We start from the raw sequence: 19279 nt of genomic DNA on the forward strand, positions 1-19279 counted from the left end.
TGGGCCAAAGGGCCAGTTTCCACGTTGTACTTCCAAAAACTAAAGGAAAAGCCATGACAGACAGCAGTACATCTTCTAGAGAGGCATCATTCACAGCGGCGGACAGTACAATACATGGAACAGGGCAGTTGCAAAGGAGTTAAGTCTTTTATTTTGAGAAAGGACTACACATGAAGGGGAATCATTTGCTGGGATATGGGGAAAGAATAGGATAGTGCAGGGATCGGCAGCCTTCGGCCCCCGGGCCGAATGCGGCCCGTAACCCGAAATCATCCGGCCCGCAGTCGTTTTTTTTCTGTAATCATCCGGCCCGTAGACTTCCATCGTCTCCGATACCTCTCAGGCCCGAGGCCGGGGCGCCCAGGCACGGTGATGCAAGGAGGCCTGCGCTGGCGGTCGCAATGGCGGAGCCGCCGAGCGCCGCGCTCTGGCTGTACCGCATCCTGCGCAAAGCCGCAGGCACGGCCGCGCACCCTCTGGGTCTGGGCTTCACTGTCGGGATCGGGGTTGTCAATAGGCTGGGGATGAATGAGTGTGCGTATTTGAGCAACCGTCTTCAACCAAGGCAATGGTCCATAGGTACGCCATGTTGGTGAGCGCCCGTAACTAGGGGCCGGTGCCCCGGGTGCCGTCCTCGAAGGGGAGGGATCTATGTGAACAGGTGATTTGATGCCTGTCATCCGGGGCAGGATGGGAGCGGGATCCACGTGTACACGTGATAGATGTGGCCTGCCATCCGCTCACAGACATACATCCTGGCCCCAATGCAGAACAAGGTTGTTCTGGGATAGTGGGTTGAATTAGAAAAAGGCCGAGACTATGCTGTGAATGACCTCCTGCCGAGCTTCATTATATTACGGGCTGGAAGATAATGGGCAGCAATGCGGCAGAGCTGTCCACTCACAGCTCCAGTGATTCAGGTTCAATCCCAACCTCGGTGTACAGATTGCATGTTCTCCCAACTTTCATGAGTTTCCCTCGGGTGCTCCAGTTCCCTGCCGTATCCCAAACATGTGCAGATTGCTGGGTTAATTGGTGGCGTGAACTGTCTGTTGTGCATGTTGTGCAGGAGAATCTGGGGGGAGTTAATGGGAGTGTGTAAACCAGGCTGGGGTGTGATTGGTGTACATGGGTGATCGATGGTCAGCATGGGACTGGTTGGGTAAAGAGTCTGTTTCCATGCTGTAAAACTATACGCAAGACGTCCGAAGAAGGGTCTCGACCCGAAACGTCACCCATTCCTTCTCTCCAAAGATGCTGCCAGTCCCGCTGAGTTACTCCAGCTTTTTGTGTCTTTTTATAGGCAAGAATTGTTCTTTTCAATATAATGCTTTGGGCTCGTTTTGTATTGGAATTTCATTTGGGGAACATACAAGTAGCAGGAACTGCTTCAATGCTAACACACAGCTGGCATGGTGGAGTTGCTGCGGTAGAGTTGCTGCCTTACAGTGCCAGAGACCCAGGTTCGATCCGGACTACGGGTGCTGTCTCTGCGGAGTGTGCACGCTGTCTCCGGGATCTGCATGACTTTTCTCCAGGAGCTCTGGTCTCCTCCCACATTCCAAGGAGGTACAGGTTTGGTAGGTTAATTGGCATCAGTAAAATTGCAAATTGTCCCAAGTGTAGGAAAGTGCTAGTGTGCAAGGACTATCTGAAATTAGAGAAGTCAATGCTCATACTGCTGGGGTGTAAACTTCCCAAGCGAAACATGAGGTGCTGTTCCTCCAAAGCGCTAGTGTGCGGGAATTATGTTCATCTACACGCTATAATTAAACTTTGAAATAAATCTGAACTCGGGGCATACCTGGAGCTGTGACCATGTGCTGGTCAGTGCGGACTCGGTGGGCCGAAGGGCCTGTTTCCACTTTGTATCTCTTATCTAAACTGAACAACCCAGTGGAATATTGCATAAGCCAAAACACGATGGCAAGCCATCACTACTCCACCTAGTGATCTTTGTGTACAATGCACAGAGGACCAAGAACAAACCTCCAAGTATGCTCCCAGATCAGATTTCTATTAAAGTTTAATTGTAGATGAACACAATCGAATTTCTAGGCCAACCGATCACCTTACCGTCTCACATTCCCGCAACATTTCAGAGAAATAATGAGCTGGCTGCCAGGACTCACATCAACACCCGAATAGATCACCGAAATTGGTGATCAATCATAGAAACATAGAAACATAGAAATTAGGTGCAGGAGTAGGCCATTCGGCCCTTCGAGCCTGCACCGCCATTCAATATGATCATGGCTGATCATCCACTCAGTATCCCGTACCTGCCTTCTCTCCATACCCTCTGATCCCCTTAGCCACAAGGGCCACATCTAACTCCCTCTTAAATATAGCCAATGAACTGGCCTCGACTACCCTCTGTGGCAGGGAGTTCCAGAGATTCACCACTCTCTGTGTGAAAAAAGTTCTTCTCATCTCGGTTTTAAAGGATTTCCCCCTTATCCTTAAGCTGTGACCCCTTGTCCTGGACTTCCCCAACATCGGGAGCAATCTTCCTGCATCTAGCTTGTCCAACCCCTTAAGAATTTTGTAAGTTTCTATAAGATCCCCTCTCAATCTCCTAAATTCTAGAGAGTATAAACCAAGTCTATCCAGTCTTTCTTCATAAGACAGTCCTGACATCCCAGGAATCAGTCTGGTGAACCTTCTCTGCACTCCCTCTATGGCAATAATGTCCTTCCTCAGATTTGGAGACCAAAACTGTACGCAATACTCCAGGTGTGGTCTCACCAAGACCCTGTACAACTGCAGTAGAACCTCCCTGCTCCTATACTCAAATCCTTTTGCTATGAAAGCTAACATACCATTCGCTTTCTTCACTGCCTGCTGCACCTGCATGCCCACTTTCAATGACTGGTGTACCATGACACCCAGGTCTCGCTGCATCTCCCCTTTTCCTAGTCTGCCACCATTTAGATAATAGTCTGCTTTCCTGTTTTTGCCACCAAAATGGATAACCTCACATTTATCCACATTATACTGCATCTGCCAAACATTTGCCCACTCACCCAGCCTATCCAAGTCACCTTGCAGTCTCCTAGCATCCTCCTCACAGCTAACACTGCCCCCCAGCTTAGTGTCATCCGCAAACTTGGAGATATTGCCTTCAATTCCCTCATCCAGATCATTAATATATATTGTAAATAGCTGGGGTCCCAGCACTGAGCCTTGCGGTACCCCACTAGTCACTGCCTGCCATTGTGAAAAGGACCCGTTTACCCCTACTCTTTGCTTCCTGTTTGCCAGCCAATTCTCTATCCACATCAATACTGAACCCCCAATGCCGTGTGCTTTAAGTTTGTAAACTAATCTCTTATGTGGGACCTTGTCGAAAGCCTTCTGGAAGTCCAGATACACCACATCCACTGGTTCTCCCCTATCCACGCTACTAGTTACATCCTCGAAAAATTCTATAAGATTCGTCAGACATGATTTACCTTTTGTAAATCCATGGTGACTTTGTCCAATGATTTCACCACTTTCCAAATGTGCTGCTATCCCATCTTTAATAACTGACTCTAGCAGTTTCCCCTACCGATGTTAGACTAACTGGTCTGTAATTCCCCGTTTTCTCTCTCCCTCCCTTCTTAAAAAGTGGGGTTACGTTTGCTACCCGCCAATCCTCAGGAACTACTCCAGAATCTAAAGAGTTTTGAAAGATTATTACTAATGCATCCACTATTTCTGGAGCTACTTCCTTAAGTACTCTGGGATGCAGCCTATCTGGGATGCAGCCTATCTGGAGTCAATCAATATAACCAGACTCTGAAGAAGGGCCTCGACCCAAAATGTAACCCATTCCTTCTCTCCAGAGATGCTGCCTGTCCAGTTGAGTTACTCCAGCTTTTTGTGTCCATCTTCGGTTTCAAGTTCAAGTTCACATTCATTGTCACATGCATCAATTGGTACAGTGAAATTTGACTTGCCATGCAGCCATATGAATAAAAATAAGACAATACACGATAGAGTTTAACATAAACATCCACCACAGCGGAATCAACGTTTCCCACTGTGAGGGAAGGCAATAAAGTTCAGTCATCTTCCTCTTTGTTCATCCGCAGTCGGGGCCTTCGAACCCTCTCGCCGGGATGATCGGAACTGATTGGAACACACTCGCGGCTTGGAGTTTCCGAATCGGCCGCTTCTTACCGGAGACCGCGACTTCCGAAGTCCATAGGCCGAGCTGGGCGGAGCTCCAACACTGGCGACCCTCAGCAAAAGATCCCAGGCCTCCACAATGTTAAAGTCAGTGTAGCGCCCACGACTGGAAGCTCCGCAAACCACAGCTCCACGGTGTGTTAAAGTCATCAGGCCCAACACTCCGGAACTCCAACACAGGCAGGCGATCCCCGGCAAGGCATCGCCCCACTCTGCGATGGGAATTCAGCGCTGCGTCGCTGCTGAAGCTCTGGGCCGGTCTCCGAGTAGGAAAGGCCGCGCCAATCCAGTTAGTAGGCCGCGAGGGGGGGGGGGGCGAAGATGCGACCGAGAAAAGACGTATCTCCGTCCAGGTAAGTGACTGAAAAATGGTTTCCCCCACATAAGACATACTAAGAAACATTTAAAACATACAATTAGACACACTAAAAATAACAAAATAGGGCGAAAGGACTAAGCTGCTGGCGAGGCAGCCATTGCTGGCTCCACCGCCGGTGTTTGATTAAATCTTCGGCTTAAACCTACATTTACAGTACCTTCCTACACAATATAACCAGAGTAACAACTATCCCGTCTCCACCGGTCATAATGTAAGCTCAATACCCACGGCAAGGTATCTTGACCAATTTTAAATCTAACAAGCCGCCAGGCGACTTGGACATGGTTATGGAGGCCAGTGTGTTAGCACCGCGCTCGAACAACTCTTACTTTCTCTGGAGAGCTGTTCTCGTTGCCGTACACCGCCATCAGCTCGGTGACCTCCGTGTCCTGCTCGCTGCTCGCTGGAACCGCACCGTTCATCACCACCTAAGAGGAGCAACGAGAGACAGGGACTCAGAAGAGGGTGGAAGCAAAGCGACGGACGGAGGTCCTAAAGCGCCAGGAACGGTTTAGGCTTATTGGTGTCATGCGTACCGAGACGGAGTATAGTGTGTGGTTTTGCATGCTTTCCAATCAGATCAGATAATACTGGACATAAATACAAGTCAAGTCAAATCCAAGCACAATAGGTAGAGCAAAGGGAAGCTACGGAGTGCAGAATATAGCACTCGGCATTGTAGCGCATCAGTTTCATAGACAAATTCCAATGCCCACAATGGGATAGAGGTGAATCTGACAGTACCCCAGTTTATGGAAGGACCGATCAGCAGCCTGATAACAGAGGGGGAAGAAGCTGTTAGATGAGAGGGGAAATTTATATTAATATGTAGAGGAAGCGTATTTGTTTTAATATATATAGTTTGGTGGGGTGCGTGGAACACATTGGTGGTGGTGGTGGTACTGAAGGTAAATACGATGGTACCGTTTAGATAGTGCAGGGAATGAGGAGGTATGGGTTATGTGCGAGGAGATTAGTTTAAGTTGGCATCATGTTTGGCATGGTCATTGTGGGGGGGAAAGGCCTATTCCTGTTCTATGAATCTTCGGTCCTTTACACGGATTATATTATTGCCAGTATGTAGTATTGCAAAGAGCCCGACATTTATGGATCGATCCATTCAACTACACCTATAATAAGCCAACAGAAACTGGTTGGATATGACAGGTATTGTGACCTGGCAGGTTGTTCAAAGAAGAAAGGACAGCTCTTCGATGATTCCCTCTTTTGATAAGAGGCCAACCTCTTGCCTGAACTTGGCATGTTATGGTGCCTACCTTTCGCTTCTGGCCACTCGTGGAGGAAAGGGGAGCAGATCTACAACTTGCCACCAAGTTACAGAAACACGGCAACTGCAGATGCTGGTTTACAAAAGAAGAACACAGTGCTGTGTTGCATCCGACAGCATCGCCGAAGAATATGGATAGGTGACTTTTCAAGCCAAGACGCTTTCATCAGACTGACTGCATTGGGGGTTGGGTTGGTTTGATTGGCAAATGGTTGGAAGAAAGATTAAAAACAGAAGGTGTAAAACAAGAGGATTGAAGAGCTGCAAATTGTGAAGCCAGAGGAAGGAATGTGGGAAGAGGGATGGAGAAATAGGTGCCAGTCCAGGCGGGGCACAGGGGAGGTGATGAGTGGGAAGAAGTTGTGAGAGGTTATCTAAAATTGCAGAATTCAATGTTGATACCGTTAGGTTGTTAGGTCCCCAACCTAGCAAGCCCTGTTCTGAAGGAGTATTAAACCCAAGGTTAATGTCACGGTAAAATGGGCAGTTAGTTAAAGTGCTGGATCGTAGCTCACAGGATCCTGCACTGGTCAGCACATAACCAACCGTAATATCTAAATTGTTTCAGCCAGTTCTTGTCCAATAGTGAAATCATAATCGCCCATCTTCGACAAAATTCCATTCTAGAATGTAGTGGATGTGATTTGATCACGTACAGTGCCCTCCATAATGTTTGGGACAAAGACCCACCATTTATTTATTTGCCTCTTACTCCACAATTTGAGATTTGTTATAGAAAAAAAATCACATGTGGTTAAAGTGCACATTGTCAGATTAAAATAAAGGCCATTTTTATATATTTTGGTTTCACCATGTAGAAATTACAGCAGTGTTAATACATAGTCCCCCCCATTTCAGGGCACCATAATGTTTGGGACACAGCAATGTCATGTAAATAAAAGCAGTAATTTTTAGTATTTTGTTGCATATCCTTTGCATGCAATGACTGCTTGAAGTCTGCGATTCATGGACATCACCAGTTGTTGGGTGTCTTCTCTGGTGATGCTCTGCCAGGTCTGTATTGCAGCCATCTTTAGCTTATGCTTGTTTTGGGGGCTAGTCCCCTTCAGTTTTCTCTTCAGCATATAAAAGGCATGCACAATTGGTTTCAGATTGACTTGGCCACTCAAGAATTGACCATTTTTTAACTTTGAAAAACTCATTTGTTGCTTTAGCAGTATGTTTGGGATCATTGTCTTGCTGTAACCGCTGGCCAATGAGTTTTGAGGCATTTGTTTGAACTTGAGCAGATCTTTATTTGAACTTGAACTTGTGTCTATACACTTCAGAATTCATTATTCTACTACCATAAGCAGATGTATCATCAATGAAGATAAGTGAGCCAGTACCTTCAGCAGCCATACATGCCCAGGCCATAACACCCCCACCACCGTGTTTCACAGATGATGCGGTATGCTTTGGATCTTGGGCAGTTCCTTCTCTCCTCCATACTTTGCTCTTGCCATCACTCTGATACAAGTTATCTCATCTGTCCACAAGACCTTTTTCCAGATCTGTGATTGCTCTTTTAAGTACTTCTTGGCAAACTGTAACCTAGCCATCCTATTTCTGCAGCTAACCAGTGGTTTGCATCTTGCAGTGTAGACTCTGTATTTCTGTTCATGAAGTCTTCTGCGGACAGTGGTCATTGACAAATCCACACCTGACTCCTGAAGAGCGTTTCTAATCTGTCGGACAGGTGTTTGGGGATTTTTCTTTATTATAGAGATAATTCTTCTGTCATCTTCTGTCGAGGTCTTCCTTGGCCTGACAGTCCATTTGCGATTAGTAAGCTCACCAGTGGGAGTGGGAGTGGCGGCGCCTAACGGCAGCGGCTCGACTACAGTCGTCTGTCTTTTTTTTTTTGTTTGTCTTGTTAAATGTATGTCTTTGAGTCAGTTTTTATTATTTTTTTAGCTGTGTATATGTGGGGGGTGGTGGGGGGAGGCTGTGGGGGAAACCGTTAATCTCTTCCCTGTGCGGGGACCCGACTATTCCCTGTCGGGTCTCGGATGTCGTTGGGCCTAACATCATGGAGCCGGCGGCGACCTCCGGCCGGGACTAACCTGGGGGCTCCAGTTGCAGAGCCTGCGGAACTGACATCGCGGAGCTGGCCAACTTCGGAGCGGGAAGAGCTGTGGTGGCGTGCGGCTGCGACCTGACTTTTGGAGTTCGGAGGCACCGGCCGCAGACCCGGTGGACGGGAACATCGGGAGCTCGCAGGTCCCTGGTGGGAGACCGCTTTTCCGAGCTCCGCAACAGCGACTTCTCCCGCTGGAATCACGGGTTTAAGGACATGGAGCCGGGGCCTAACATCGCCCGGCGTGGCTTAAACGGCCTCAGGACTTACCATCGCCCGCCGGGGGCTTTAACATCGGAGCCCCAGTTAGATAGATAGATAGATATAATTTATTGCCACACAGCCAGGCTGGTGGAAATTTGAGTTGTCTGCAGCGATACAATAATAAAGAACACACAACCACAATAAAACTGTAACACAAACATCCACCACAGCATTCATCACTGTGGTGGAAGGCACAACATTTGGCCAGTCCTCCTCCATTTCCGCCCCCCCCGTGGTCAGGACCAGAGTCCAGTCAGTCCAGGATCGGCTCTTCCTCACCGGAGACCGCGGCTTTAAGTTGTTGTAGGCCGCAGGCCGGCGGTCGAGATTTAAAGTCCCCGCCGCAGCCAGAAGCACCGTAGACTGCAGGGCCGGCGGTCGAAGTTCCCCTCCAGGGGTGATGGTAAGTCCATGCCAGACCCGCGGTAGAAGTTGGCCGCGGGCCGGCAGTGATGGCTTCTTCTTCCCCCGGGTCCCCAACGTGAGATCCCGGGCTGTAGACGCCGCACCAGCTGGAGCTCTGCAGACCGCGGCTTCAGGCTGCCGGCTGCCGGCTGCCCCGGGCCAGCGAAACGGAGCGCTCCCCTCCAGCGAGCCCCAGCGAGGGCTCACCCGCTCCACGCCGAGAGTCCACGCTGCGCCCGCCGCTGAAGCCCCGGGCGCGTCTCCGGGAAAGGCCGCGTCGATCCTTGATGTTAGGCCACGGGGGAGGCGACCTGGAAAAGGTCGCCTCTCCGTGGAGGAGGCGACCGAAGCGGTTTCCCCCTTACCCCCCCACACCACCCCCCACACAAAACACACGAAGAAACATTAAATACAGACTTTAAAACATACTAAAAAAATTTAAAAAAGTTGAAAAACTGACGAGCTGCTTGACATGGCTGCTGCCAGAGCAGCGCCCCCTACACTCGACACTGCAGTTGGACTGCTGGACCGCGGGAGAAGGAACAAAGGGAAGAGATAAAGACTTTGCCTTCCATCACAGTGAGGCGATGTTGGAGACTCACTGTGATGGATGTTTATGTAAACTGTGTTAAGTGTGGGTCTTGGATTGTTTTGTAATGTAAAAAACTGTAGAAATGGAATTTCGTTCAAACCTAGGTTTGAATGACAATAAATAGCATTCTATTCTATTCTATTCTATTCTACCAGTGCTCTCTTTCTTCTTAATGATGTTCCAAACAGTTGATTTTGGTAAGCCTAAGATTTAGCTGATGTCTCTAACAATTTTATTCTTGTTTCTCAGTCTCATAATGGCTTATTTGACTTTCATTGGCACAACTTTGGTCCTCATGTTGATAAACAGCAATAGAAGTTTCCAAAGGTGACTGGAGGAAAGACTAGGTGCTGAGAGCTCTCTTATACCTGCATTAATGAGGTAATTAAACACACCTGAGCAATTACAAACACCCGTGAAGCCATGTGTCCCAAACATTATGGTGACCTGAAATGGGGGGACTATGTATAAACACAGCTGTAATTTCTACATGTTGAAACCAAAATATAAAAATACCCTTTAATAAAATCTGACAATGTCCACTTTAATCGCATGTGATTTTTTTCTATTACAAATCTCAAATTGTGGAGTACAGAGGCAAATAAATAAATGATGGGTCTTTGTCCTAAACATTATGGAGGGCACTGTATCAATGAGGATGAGCACCATTAATTTAGTTCTTGCCTCTTGCGCTGTACATTTCTTTCGCTGTACATTCCCATTTGCTTATCTCCCGAGAGCATTCCAAAAATCACCCAGCAACATCCCAAACCAAAAATATTCCACTCTTGGCGGCTTTATTCTGGACAATTTACAGAAGCCAATTATCCCACAAACCTGCAGGTTTTTACAACCGGAACACATGGACGGAGAAAGCCCACATGGTCACAGGGAGAATGTACAAACTCCGAACCGACAGAACCCTTAGTCAGGTTTGAACCCAGGTCTTTGGTGCTTTAAGGCAGCAATTCCATTGCTGCGCCACCCTAGTGCTGCCAACCTGGAGTTTGCATGTTCTCCGTGTGACTGAGTCAGGTTCCTCCAGGAGTTCTAGTTTCCTCCCGCGTCCCAAATGTGTGCAGGTTATTAGAATAACTGCCGTGGAGGTGGACAGTAAAATTCAGGGGAGTGGACGGAAATATGGGAAGAACAAGTTACGGGCAACAATTAGTGGGATGGGATTTCTCTGTGAGCTGGCATTGACTAGATAGGCCAAAATGGCTTCCGTTTTTAGTTTGAGACTGAAGAAGGGTGTCGACCCGAAACGTCACCCATTCCTTTTCTCCAGAGATGCTGCCTGTCCCGTTGAGTTACCCCAGCTTTTTGTGTCTATCCTTTTTAGTTTAGTTTAGTTTAGTTTGGAGATACAGCGCGGAACAGGCCCTTTGGCCCATCGAGTCCGTGTCGACCAAAGATCCCCGCACACTAACACCTACGCGGCCCTGAAATGTCACCTATCCACTTTCTCTTGAGATGCTGCCTGACCCACTGAGTTACCTCAGCATTTTGTGTCTATCTTTTTATTGCACTGATGGCTCACGTGGCTTCACTGTTGAAGAGGTAGTTGAGTGTTGCTGCTGAGCAAGACAAACAACAGAAGAGAAGCTATCAACAAAATATCCTTCCAATCTACATAGAAACATAGAAAATAATGGCAGGAGTAGGCCGTTCGGCCCTTCGAGCCTGCACCGCCGTTCAATATAATCATGGCTGATCATCCAACTCAGTATCCTGTGCCTGCCTTCTCTCCATACCCCCTGATACCTTTAGCCACAAGGGCCACATCTAACTCCCTCTTAAATATAGCCAATGAATTGGCTTCAACTACCTACTGTGGCAGAGAATTCTAGAGATGTGAAAAATGTTTTTCTCATCTCGGTCCTAAAAGATTTCCCCTTATCTTTATCCTTAAACTGTGACCCCTTGTTCTACACTTTAAAACAAATGGGAACAGATCTATGCTTCACAAGGTACACAAAATTGCTGGGGAAACTCAGCGGGTGCAGCAGCATCTATGGAGCGAAGGAAATAGGCGACGTTTCGGGCCGAAACCCTTCACAAGACTTGGTTTTTCTTTTAAGGATTCATTCAGCGCGGATGTGAGTCATTTCCAACACTCGGTATACCCAACGGAAACCACAGGTCTCCAATGATGTGACTACCATAAGTGGTAGAGTGAAAGCAGTTTTCATTCCCAGGCTGGGGAAAGAGAAACCACAAAGCGTAGCCTGCGTACAACATGCTGCGTCGGCTGGCACATGACCACAAGCTCGAGTCAGCTATTTTAATCTAAAGACTTGGGAACGTGGAACAAATTGGGGGAGGGTTCAGGAAGTCTGCTGAACTGCAAAGTTCTGAGGACAACGAGAGGGAACCAACCCTTTCAGCACCAGTTTCAACAAACAACGAGGGGGGGAGGGCCTCATTGAAGCTCACAGAATAATGAAAGGCATAGCGTGGATGTGGAAAGCATGTTTCCACTAGTGCAGAGACTAGGACCAGAGGTCATAGCCTCAAAATTAAAGGGCGCTGTTTTAGAAAGGAGGAACCTCTTTAGTCAGAGGATAGTTAATCTGTGGCACTCATTGCCCTAGAGGGTTTTGGAGGTCAAGTCAGTGGATATTTTTAAGACAGAGGTAGACAAATTCTTGATTAGAACGGGTGTCAAGAGTTATGGGGAGAAGGCAGGAAAATGGGATTAGGAGGCAGAGATCAGCCATGATTAAATGGTGGAGTAGACTCGATGGGCCGAATGGCCTAATTCTACTCCTATAACTTGTGAACATTCACAAACTCTCTCCAAACACTCACAACCTCTCCCTCCAATGCAATGCCACGGCCTCAATGATAGCTTGTGCGGGAAGGAACTGCAGATGCTGGTTTACACCGAAGGTAGACACAAAATGCTGGAGTAACTCAGCAGATCAGGCAGCATCTCTGGAGAAAAAGAATAGGTGTTGTTTCGGGTCGAAGCCCTTCTTCTGACGTCTGCATGAAGGGTCTCGACCCAAAACGTCAGCTATTCCTTTTCTGCCTGACCGCAATGATTGCTACCTCCCTTGAGCACGAGGCAGTCACTGCACACCAGTTATTGACAGAGCAAGGTCTTTATGATTTAGGGATCCAGCATAGAAACAGGCTTTATGGCCCATCGAATCCATGCCAACCAATGACCAGTCCAACACTGGTACTGTCCTACACACTAGGGAGGATTCACAGAAACTAATTAACCTTCAAGCCTGCACGGCTTTGGAATAAGGGAGGAAACCAGAGCACATGGAGGAATGTTACATGATCCCGGGGAGAATGTACAAACTCCGTACAGACAGCACCCATAGTCAGAATCGAACCCGGGTCTCCGATGCTGTGTGGCAGCAACTCTACTGCTGCGCCACCGTGCTTCTCCAAGACTGCGTCTTGATGCAAAGGTGTGAAGACTCGGACACAAATCGTGGACAAACCCCCTTTACCTCATCCTGTTCCCCTCAGTGATTCTTCGACCTCCGCACACCTCACTTTGCCCCTTTCTCCTCCTCCTTCCTCTCCACCTCCAAGACTGCGCTCTCTCCCCTCCCATCTAAGACAATCCACCCATCGATACCGCCCGCCCTTTCCGGTGTCCCCCCTCTAAGTTCCCGAAGCCTGGTCCAGCTGCCATTATGCCCTAAAGTCACCAGCCTTGCCCAGGATCTCCCCCACAAAAAAAACCTCAGGGGGAACATCAGGGACGTTATATTCTTCCCCGCCCGACTATCGGAGGCAGATTAATCTAGTGGGAACCCAAATATCGACCTAGTTCCCCATTATCACGCAACACATACAATCACCCTGAAACTCTGTCATATAGAGATACAGCATGAGCCTGCAATTTTGGTCCACCAATTCCGCATAGATAACAACCACCAACCGACACACCTTTCCCAATTGCCTATCACACACATAGCAGAAAACCACATGCCTTAGATGTCAGCTACAGTGGCTTGCAAAAGTATTCATACCCCTTGAACCTTTCCACATTTTGTCACGTTACAACCACAAACGTAAATGTATTTAATTGGGATTTTATGTGATAGACCAACACAAAGTGGTGCATAATTGTGAAGTGGAAGGAAAATGATACATGGTTTTCAAATTTTTTTACAAATAAAAAACTGAAAAGTGTGGCGTGCAAAAGTATTCAGCCCCCCTGAGTCAATACTTTGTAGAACCACCTTTCGCTGCAATTACAGCTGCAAGTCTTTTGGGGTATGTCTCTACCAGCTTTGCACATCTAGAGACTGAAATTTTTGCCCATTCTTCTTTGCAAAATAGCTCAAGCTCAGTCAGATTGGATGGAGAGCGTCTGTGAACAGCAATTTTCAAGTCTTGTCAGAGATTCTCAATTGGATTTAGGTCTGGACTTTGACTGGGCCATTCTAACACATGAATATGCTTTGATCTAAACCATTCCATTGTAGCTCTGGCTGTATGTTTAGGGTCGTTGTCCTGCTGGAAGGTGAACCTCCGCCCCAGTCTCAAGTCTTTTGCAGACTCTAACAGGTTTTCTTCCAAGATTGCCCTGTATTTGGCTCCATCCATCTTCCCATCACCTCTGACCAGCTTCCCTGTCCCTGCTGAAGAAAAGCATCCCCACAGCATGATGCTGCCACCACCATGTTTCACAGTGGGGATGGTGTGTTCAGGGTAATGTGCAGTGTTAGTTTTCCGCCACACATAGCGTTTTGCATTTAGGCCAAAACTTCAATTTTGGTCTCATCTGACCAGAGCAACTTCCTCCACATGTTTGCTGTGTCCCCCACATGGCTTGTTGCAAACTGCAAACGGGAATTCTTATGGCTTTTTTTCAACAATGGCTTTCGTCTTGCCACTCTTCCATAAAGGCCCGATTTGTGGAGTGCACGACTAATAGTTGTCCTGTGGACAGATTCTCCCACCTGAGCTGTGGATCTCTGCAGCTCCTCCAGAGTTACCATGGGCCTCTTGGCTGCTTCTCTGATCAATGCTCTCCTTGCCCGGCCTGTCAGTTTAGGTGGACGGCCATGTCTTGGTAGGTTTGCAGTTGTGCCATACTCTTTCCATTTTCGGATGATGGATTGAACAGTGCTCCGTGAGATGTTCAAAGCTTGGGATATTTTTTTATAACCTAACCCTGCTTTAAACTTCTCCACAACTTTATCCCTGACCTGTCTGGTGTGTTCCTTGGGCTTCATGATGCTGTTTGTTCACTAATGTTCTCTAACAAACCTCTGAGGCCTTCACAGAACAGCTGTATTTATACTGAGATTAGATTACACACAAGTGGACTCTATTTACTAATTAGGTGACTTCTGAAGGCAATTGGTTGCACTGGATTTTATTTAGGGGTATCAGAGTAAAGGGGGCTGAATACTTTTGCACGCCACACTTTTCAGTTTTTTATTTGTAAAAAAATTTGAAAACCATGTATCATTTTCCTTCCACTTCACAATTATGCACCACTTTGTGTTGGTCTATCACATAAAATCCCAATAAAATACATTTACGTTTGTGGTTGTAACGTGACAAAATGTGGAAAAGTTCAAGGGGTATGAATACTTTTGCAAGCCACTGTACATGGGTGGTCCTGTACATGTTCCCTTCATCTACGAGAAGGCTTTACTTTCTCTTCTTAACATCAGAGCATTGCAGCTTCCACGACAGGGAAAACCTCTTTGAAAACATCTCAAAGCAAGGACTCGTAATCACAGAGTGCTCTCCACAATCTCGTGCTATCGTCTAGCCCTTAACAATAAGATACTTTAGAGGTGCTTTGAACTGCGACGTCAATTTGTGCAGAGCCATCTTCCAGAGGCTGTGAGATATGCGGCACAGGGGGGCAGCGGTAGAGTTGCTGCCTTACAGTGCCAGAGACCTTGGTTCAATTCCGACCCCCAGTGCTGTCTGTATGGAGTTTGCAAGTTCTCCCTGTGACCCCGTGGGTTTTCACCGGGTGCTCCAGTTTCCACCCTCATTCCAAAGACGTGCAGATTTGTAGGTTAATTGGCTTCTGTAAATTGTCCCTAGTGTGTAGGACAGAACCAGTGGGCAGGTGATCGATGCTTGGCGTGGACTTCTTGGGTCGAAGGACCTGTTTCAACGCTGTATCTCTTAACTATACCAACCTGTTTGGCACTACAGCACCAGGGTCTGCACCTTGGACCTGCAGTGAAGCATAGAAACATAGAAAATAGGTGCAGGAGGAGGCCATTCGGCCCTTCGAGCCAGCACCGCCACTCATAGTGATCATGGCTGATCGTCCCCTATCAATAACTCGTGCCTGCCTTCTCCCCATATCCCTCGACTCCACTCGCCCCTAAAGCTCTATCTAACTCTCTCTTAAATCCATCCAGTGACCTGGCCTCCACTGCCCTCTGTGGCAGGGAATTCCATAAATTCACAACTCTCTGGGTGAAAACGTTTTTTCTCACCTCAGTCTTAAATGACCTCCCCTTTATTCTAAGACTGTGGCCCCTGGTTCTGGACTCGCCAACATTGGCAACATTTTTCCTGCATCTAGCTTGTCCAATCCTTTTATAATTTTATATGTTTCTATAAGATTCCCCCTCATCACGGCAAGTCATGAGAACGGCACAGAGGTACAGCAGGTAGTGCTGCTGCCATACCGTTCTGTTTCTGAAGAAGGGTCTTGATCCAAAACGTCACCTATTCCTTCTCTCCAGAGATGCTGCCCAAAGATGATAAGAGCACCCGCTGAGTTATTCCAGCTTTTTGTGTCTCTCTTTGTGCTACATGGCGTGTTAAAATCACTTACTGCAAATTACTGCTGGCACTGGGGAACACAAAGTGGGACCAAAGGGTGGAACCGTTAAGCATTGCATGCGTGGAAATAATTTGCAGGGATTAAGTAGCCGACAGTGATTAATGAGGAATCAACATTAAATTTGTCAGGGATCACTGGATTTAAAAAGGGGGGCAGAGAAAGATTTTTTCTGATCCAGATTCGAGGCTTTGATCATTGTATAGAATCGGGAGCATGGAAGCAGACCCTTCAGCCCATCTATAGGTAGACGCAAAAAGCTGGAGCAACTCAGCGGGGCAGGCAGCATCGCTGGAGAGAAGGAATGGGTGACGCTTCAGCCAGCATCTGTAGTTCCTTCTTACACATTCAGCCCGACTAGTCAGTGCTTGTATGAGTCTAAACCCCATCCCCACCCCCTCCCCCCCCCGTACAACTGCCTCATTGGTAGTGGAGTGGTTTTGCACAGGGCGATGTTCTAGACACACCAGTGTTGAGAGCTTTCTGCACATGGACACACGAGGACTGAACCACCAATTTCTATGTTATCGCAACTTCTAATCCACTCTTTGCACATTAAGGGTAAATTTACAGAGGCCAATTAACCGCACCTTTTTAGGATGCAGGCGGAAACTGGAGCACCCGGAGGAAACCTAAGAGGTCACCGGGAGTATGTGCAAATTCCACACAGAGAACAGCCAAGCTCAGGATCGAACCAGGATGTCCGACATCGAGAGGCAGCGGCTCCAACAGTTGCTTCATCGTGCCAAAGATAAGCAGACGTAAACTTTTCTGTAGCGTTTTCAGCAATTCAAGGGCGGATTGCTATCTGCTCTTCACAGTTACCACCTCTTGGAAATGGTGACAAGATACACATGCCTTTTTACTTATAACTATGGAGACTTGGCTCACTGGCTTTCATGCAACAGTTCCACCCTTATATTGGTTACACAAAAATTTCAGATGAAGGAGAACATTGACCCTCCAAACTATTCAGCGATATCAGAGCCAGACCCCAAAGGCTCAGTTCTGCCTTACACAGAGATTCCCTCTGTATCTCTGGTAATTTCCCAAAGAAACAAAGCAGTGGAGGATAACACTGCACATAAAATCAATATTTGAAGCAGGTTCTCGGCCCGAAACGGCACCGATTACTTCGCTCCATGGATGCTGCCTCACCCGCTGAGTTTCTCCAGCATTTTTGTCTGCCTTCGATTTTTCCAGCATCTGCAACATTTTTCTTAAACATAAAATCAATATCAATCGCTTAAAGCAGTGCGGCCACCATGTTTGTTGATGGGTGAGTTATACAAGTATCTCTACTTTGGTTGTCCACTCATTATCCCCAGGAGACATCATTTATAACACACAAGCCATTCATCCCTCTTTGTTGGTGCTGGCTCTTTGATTTTGCTATCCACCAATTCCCATACTCCAAACTCCTGTCAACAATACGTGCAGGAAGGAACTGCAGATGCTGGCTTACACCAAAAAATGACAAAAGGCTGGAGTAATTCAGCAGGTCAAGCAGCATCCCTGGAGAAATGGAATGGGTGACATTTCGGGTCGAGACCCTACTTCAGTCTGAAGAAGGGTCTCGGCCCGAAACGTCACCTATTCCTTTTGTCCAGAGATGTTGCCTGACCCGCTGAGTTACGCCAGCTTTTTGTGTCTATCTTCCTGTCAACAACATACCAAATCCATTTTGGAATTTACCATCGAATCTGGAACCCCCTTCATTTCATGCAGTACCTTGTAGGTGTCGGGAATCTTCTGGGTCTAAAATGGCTGCTCTGGCTCGAGTTACCAATTGCCTTAACGTGGTGTCCTCTGCATTATCTTGTGCCTCAAGACGCACTTTCTCCTCATTTTATCAAAGAGCTGCGAAGTCACTGTTCACATCAGGTAGAATTGCAAAGGTGGATTGTGTAACCATGTGACAATGTGGACCCCACCAGATCGGGCAGTTGGGGAAGGCAGATGCAAGGACTCAGATCCGAGACTTTGTCATTAGAGGTCCAAATGACCATGGTACAGAGCCTCGGACACCAGCATCTTTAGCCTCTGGATAATTGAACGTAAAATTTGGTTGGCATATACATGGTTGGCCGAAGGGCCTGTTTCTGGACTCTATTGTCCAGCAATGGGCCTACCTTGACCCAAATAAATCAAGCAAAGAACCTGCTTTAAATATAGCAAATCGTACCAAAGAACGTCATGGCTTTACTTGTGCTCAGAAGATCTCAGATTAGTGTGTTGGTAAGATTTAAGGAACACTTTTAACAGAAAGGTAGGAGAAGATTAGTGAGAGAATGCAGACCTCAGGGCCGTGATAACGGAGTGGACGGCCATAAGTGACGAGATCAATAAAATGCCAGGAACATATCATAGAATGACAAACTCAGTACTAAGTAAAACAAAATGGTGGAGTCTGAAGAAGGATCGCGACCTAAACTTCACCCATCCATGTTCTCCAGGGATGCTGCCTAACCCGAAGAGTTACTCCAGCACTTTATGCCTTTTTTTTGTTGCAAACCAGCACCTGCAGTTCCTTGTTTCATCCTACCACAACCAGAGAGCAGTGCTGAACTACTATTTACCTCTTTTGATGACCCTCGGACTATCCTTGATCGGACTTTGCTGGCTTTCCCTTGCACTATCGTGTATCTATACACTGTAAATGGATCGATTGTAATCATGCATTTTTCTGCTGACTGGTTCGCATGCAACAAAGGCTTTTCATTGTGACACGTGACAATAAACTAAATTGCTGATGAAGCAACTCAGTACAACAGGCAGCATCTGTGGAGGAGATGGATAGGCAACGTTTCGGATCAGAAACCTTCTTCAGTTTGTAAAGGTGGCATTCCCACATACTGATTGAACGTAGAACTCCTCTGGCACTTTGTTTTGCTCAGTAAAGATTAATTTGGACTGGTTTAAAAACACATGCTAACATCGTCAACATTCATTGGGAGCTTCAAGGACTCAGAATGATCAAGGACTGTGGCCTATATGTGGTTGGCAGAAAGTAAACATTCTTGACTTTCTCTTGATAGATGATCTCCAATGAGAAAAATGCTGGAAGCAGAGATGTGTCCACAGTTGTCATTAATGGGACAATTTCACAATATTATTTATCTGGGCCCTTGTGAGAGAATTTTGTAAAAGTTTTACAGTCCTGCTTGTTGTCACCTATTGCAAGACTAGAGAAGCAGCATGCATGAATTTGTTATATGTTAACTGCTGAATCAACAGCACAGATGTCGTCTGTCTCTTTGTGAGCGATGTTGTTACATAGAAAATAGGTGCAGGAGTAG

The 19279-nt window shown here is 47.1% G+C and overlaps 1 protein-coding gene across 2 annotated transcripts in view; it reads right to left on the bottom strand.

Moving 5' to 3' along the window:
• slc23a2 (solute carrier family 23 member 2) overlaps positions 1-19279 on the bottom strand; it is a 63609-nt gene that overhangs the window by 35393 nt on the left and 8937 nt on the right. For both annotated transcript variants that reach the window (XR_004410227.1, XM_033014014.1), the window contains exon 3: positions 4885-4983. Coding sequence is in view for 1 of the 2 variants with exons in the window: in XM_033014014.1 (XP_032869905.1) it covers positions 4885-4983 (99 nt within the window). In the remaining variant the exon portion in view is untranslated. The remainder of the gene's footprint in view (positions 1-4884; positions 4984-19279) is intronic.

Source organism: Amblyraja radiata, chromosome 39, assembly GCF_010909765.2.
Source record: "Amblyraja radiata isolate CabotCenter1 chromosome 39, sAmbRad1.1.pri, whole genome shotgun sequence".
NCBI lineage: Eukaryota > Metazoa > Chordata > Chondrichthyes > Rajiformes > Rajidae > Amblyraja > Amblyraja radiata.